The sequence below is a fragment of the Salmo salar genome, chromosome 03 (genome assembly GCF_965601325.2).
Source record: "Salmo salar chromosome 03, fSalSal1, whole genome shotgun sequence".
In the NCBI taxonomy this organism is placed as follows: domain Eukaryota; kingdom Metazoa; phylum Chordata; class Actinopteri; order Salmoniformes; family Salmonidae; genus Salmo; species Salmo salar.
In genome coordinates, this window is record NC_138293.1 from 103,612,501 (window position 1) to 103,617,500 (window position 5,000).

At 43.5% G+C, this 5,000-nt stretch overlaps 1 protein-coding gene across 2 annotated transcripts in view; it reads left to right on the forward strand.

The window, feature by feature from the left end:
• Window positions 1-5,000, forward strand: part of LOC106592203 (C-type lectin domain containing 16A) — a 72,121-nt gene that overhangs the window by 63,534 nt on the left and 3,587 nt on the right. For both annotated transcript variants that reach the window (XM_082972981.1, XM_082972982.1), the window contains exon 22: window positions 3,292-3,429. In XM_082972981.1, coding sequence (XP_082829107.1) covers window positions 3,292-3,429 — 138 coding nt within the window. The remainder of the gene's footprint in view (window positions 1-3,291; window positions 3,430-5,000) is intronic.

Genomic DNA, 5,000 nt, shown 5'->3' on the forward strand with positions numbered 1-5,000 from the left:
TCCTGTACATTCACTTCCTGTTACACACCTACTGTACATTCACTTCCTGTTATACACGATAATGTACATTCACTTCCTGTTACACACCTACTGTACATTCACTTCCTGTTACACATCTACTGTACATTCACTTCCTGTTACACATCTACTGTACATTCACTTCCTGTTACACACCTACTGTACATTCACTTCCTGTTACACACGATACTGTACAGGAACATGTCAGAGGTTCACCTAGGGGTCATGATAGGGGCTGCACCAAATGTTTGATATATTATAATAATTGATTATGCTAATGTTGTATTAACAGAAGGGGAGGGGTTATAAGACCCCTCCCTCCTTACAATAATAGGGTCCTAGACTACAGATTAACAATATAATATATATTATAGAGGTTTAATATCGTTCCACAGTTGTTTTCTGGTCTCTCTGCCTCTTATAAATGAAACGGTCTGAGAAATGTGTGACTGTGAAGACAGAACTCTGAAGGGGAGTGTACGAGATAAGAGACTAGTCAGACATTCCACTATAAATCAACTTTGGGGAGTGGACGTTTACTGCCTAGGCCTTCAGAAAACACTGGAACTATTGTATCTCTCTTGTAAGTTATATATATATATATATATATATATATATATATATATATATATATATATATATATATATAGCTGTGTATGCATGGGCTTGGTCTGATGAGTAGAAGGTAATGACGTATGCAGTGACATCACAAGGGCTGGACTTTGGGGTTTAAACATGTGTTATGTTCTTGTTTGTCAACTTCTGTCATCAATTGCTTTTATAAATGAATGAATGATTTACTTATAGATATGGTCTGAATGCTAATTTCACCAATGAGCCAATGATTGACAAGGAACGAAGCTCAACAAACACACCAGGTGTATATTCAGCTCGAAGGGGTTTAGCGTGTCCTAGAATGGGTTGGTATCATTTCAGCTTTAACGGAAGGGGTTTAGTGTGTCCTAGAATGGGTTGGTATCATTTCAGCTTTAACGGAAGGGGTTTAGTGTGTCCTAGAATGGGTTGGTATCATTTCAGCTTTAACAGAAGGGGTTTAGTGTGTCCTAGAATGGGTTGGTATCATTTCAGCTTTAACAGAAGGGGTTTAGTGTGTCCTAGAATGGGTTGGTATCATTTCAGCTTTAACAGAAGGGGTTTAGTGTGTCCTAGAATGGGTTGGGTATCATTTCAGCTTTAACAGAAGGGGTTTAGTGTGTCCTAGAATGGGTTGGTTTCATTTCAGCTTTAACAGAAGGGGTTTTGTGTGTCCTAGAATGGGTTGGAATCATTTCAGCTTTAACAGAAGGGGTTTAGTGTGTCCTAGAATGGGTTGGTATCATTTCAGCTTTAACAGAAGGGGTTTAGTGTGTCCTAGAATGGGTTGGGTATCATTTCAGCTTTAACAGAAGGGGTTTAGTGTGTCCTAGAATGGGTTGGTATCATTTCAGCTTTAACAGAAGGGGTTTAGCGTGTCCTAGAATGGGTTGGGTATCATTTCAGCTTTAACAGAAGGGGTTTAGTGTGTCCTAGAATGGGTTGGTTTCTATGTAACTAAGTGGTGGGATTTTCCTCTTAATCTGAGTAGGCTGAACAGAGGTATTCAGACTCCTTGTATTTCTCCACATGTTGTGACGTTACAGCCTTATTCTAAAATGGATTAAATAGTTTTTTTCCCCCCTCATCAATCTACACACAATACCCCATAATGACAAAGGAATAAAATGTTTTAATTTTGCAAATGTATACAAATAAATTGCTGAAATATCACATTTACATAAGTATTCATGACCCTTTACTCAGTACTTTGTTGAAGCGCTTTTGGCAGTGATTACAGCCTCGAGTCTTCTTGGGTTTGACACTACAAGCTTGGCACAACTGTATTTGGGGAGTTTCTCCCATTCTTCTCTGCAGATCCTCTCAAGCTCTGTCAGGTTGGATTGGGAGTGTCCCTGCACGGCTATTGTCAGGTCTCTCCAGAGATGTTCGAACAGGTTAAAGTCTTGGCTCTGGCTGAGCCACTCCTGGACATTCAGAGGCTTGTCCCGAAGCCACTCCTGTATTGTCTTTGTTGTGTGCTTCGCCCCAGTCTGAGATCCTGAGGGCTCTGGAACAGGTTTTCATTATGGATCTCTCTGTACTTTTCTCCGTTCATCTTTCCCTCGATCCTGACTAGTCTCCCAGTCCCTGCTGCTGAAAAACATCCCCACAGCATGATGCTGCCACCACCATGCTTCACCGTAGGGATGATGCCAGGTTTCCTCCAGACGTGACGTTTGGCATTCAGGCCCAAGAGTTAAATCTTGCCTTTCCAAATCGAGTCCAATCAAGTTGTAGAAACATCTCAAGGATGATCAATGGAAACAGGAAGCACCTGAGCTCAATTTCGAGTCTCATAGCAAAGGGTCTGAATACTATAGAGAGAGAGAGAGACTGGGAGAGAGAGAGACTGGGAGAGAGAGAGACAGAGAGAGACTGGGAGACTGGGAGAGAGAGAGACTGGGAGAGAGAGAGACTGGGAGACTGGGAGAGAGAGAGACAGAGAGAGACTGGGAGACTGGGAGAGAGACTGGGAGACTGGGAGAGAGACAGACTGGGAGAGAGACAGACCGGGAGAGAGACAGACTGGGAGAGAGACAGACTGGGAGAGAGAGAGACTGGGAGAGAGAGAGAGAGAGAGAGAGAGACTGGGAGAGAGAGAGACTGTTTAGTGTCTAGCACTCAGAGGGACTGGGAGAGAGGGAGAGAGAGAGACGGAGAGAGAAAGAGAGACTGGGAGAGAGAAAGAGAGAGAGAGAGACTGGGAGAGAGATGGAGGGAGAGAGAGAGACTGGGAGAGAGAAAGACTGTTGTGTCTAGCACTCAGAGAGGGACTGGGAGAGAGACTGAGAGGGAGAGAGAGAGACAGAGAGAGAGAGAGGGAGAGAGAGAGACGGAGAGAGAAAGAGAGACTGGGAGAGAGAAAGAGAGACTGGGAGAGAGAGACTGTTTAGTGTCTAGCACCCAGGAATGTTTCGTTTGCCTCAGGGTGCATCAGTGTGTGTTTATTGACATACCAGCTCAATATAGTTGTTATTTAGAACAAAATGTCACACAATTACAAATGTGTGTTTACCCTGTGTTTACGGAATGATTGTGTGTGTGTGTGTGTGTGTGTGTGTGTGTGTGTGTGTGTGTGTGTGTGTGTGTGTGTGTGTGTGTGTGTGTGTGTGTGTGTGTGTGTGTGTGTGTGTGTGTGTGTGTGTGTGTGTGTGTGTGTGTGTGTGTGTGTTGCAGGGTTTGCGGTCGCCCACTGTGTATCTCAGCACAGCCCGTCTCCCCTCTCCTCCCCCTCCCCACCTTCCTCAGGCAGCGGCAGCACCGGACGATGTGACTCTGTTACAGCCAGTACTATATCAGCTAACAGCCCTACAGGTAATATACCACCAGTACTATATCAGCTAACAGCCCTACAGGTAATACACCACCAGTACTATATCAGCTAACAGCCCTACAGGTAATATACCACCAGTACTATATCAGCTAACGGCCCTACAGGTAATATACCACCAGTACTATATCAGCTAACAGCCCTACAGGTAATATACCACCAGTACTATATCAGCTAACAGCCCTACAGGTAATACACCACCAGTACTATATCAGCTAACAGCCCTACAGGTAATACACCACCAGTACTATATCAACTAACAGCCCTACAGGTAATACACCACCAGTACTATATCAGCTAACAGCCCTACAGGTAATACACCACCAGTTCTATATCAGCTAACAGCCCTACAGGTAATACTCCACCAGTACTATATCAGCTAACAGCCCTACAGGTGATATACCACCAGTACTATATCAGCTAACAGCCCTACAGGTAATATACCACCAGTACTATATCAGCTAACAGCCCTACAGGTAATATACCACCAGTACTATATCAGCTAACAGCCCTACAGGTAATACACCACCAGTACTATATCAGCTAACAGCCCTACAGGTAATACACCACCAGTACTATATCAACTAACAGCCCTACAGGTAATACACCACCAGTACTATATCAGCTAACAGCCCTACAGGTAATACACCACCAGTACTATATCAGCTAACAGCCCTACAGGTAATATTCCACCAGTACTATATCAGCTAACAGCCCTACAGGTAATATACCACCAGTACTATATCAGCTAACAGCCCTACAGGTAATATACCACCAGTACTATATCAGCTAACAGCCCTACAGGTAATATACCACCAGTACTATATCAGCTAACAGCCCTCCAGGTAATATACCACCAGTACTATATCAGCTAACAGCCCTACAGGTAATACACTACCAGTACTATATCAGCTAACAGCCCTACAGGTAATACACCACCAGTACTATATCAGCTAACAGCCCTACAGGTAATACACCACCAGTACTATATCAACTAACAGCCCTACAGGTAATACACCACCAGTACTATATCAGCTAACAGCCCTACAGGTAATATACCACCAGTACTATATCAGCTAACAGCCCTACAGGTAATATACCACCAGTACTATATCAGCTAACAGCCCTACAGGTAATATACCACCAGTACTATATCAGCTAACAGCCCTACAGGTAATATACCACCAGTACTATATCAGCTAACAGCCCTACAGGTAATACACCACCAGTACTATATCAGCTAACAGCCCTACAGGTAATACACCACCAGTACTATATCAGCTAACAGCCCTACAGGTAATATACCAGCAGTACTATATCAGCTAACAGCCCTACAGGTAATACACCACCAGTACTATATCAACCGTCCCTGATGTCTGTGTCTGTAAGTACTAATACTAGTTTAATACTAGAGTATTATAGCTCTAACGGCTGGTCTTCAAGACACAGATGAATCCTAGTCCTGACTCCTGGACAACAACAAAAAAAAAAGCACTTTGACATTGTCCATTTGAGTAATGATTCTTAACCCAAGGCCTTGGTGTAATCTGTGTCT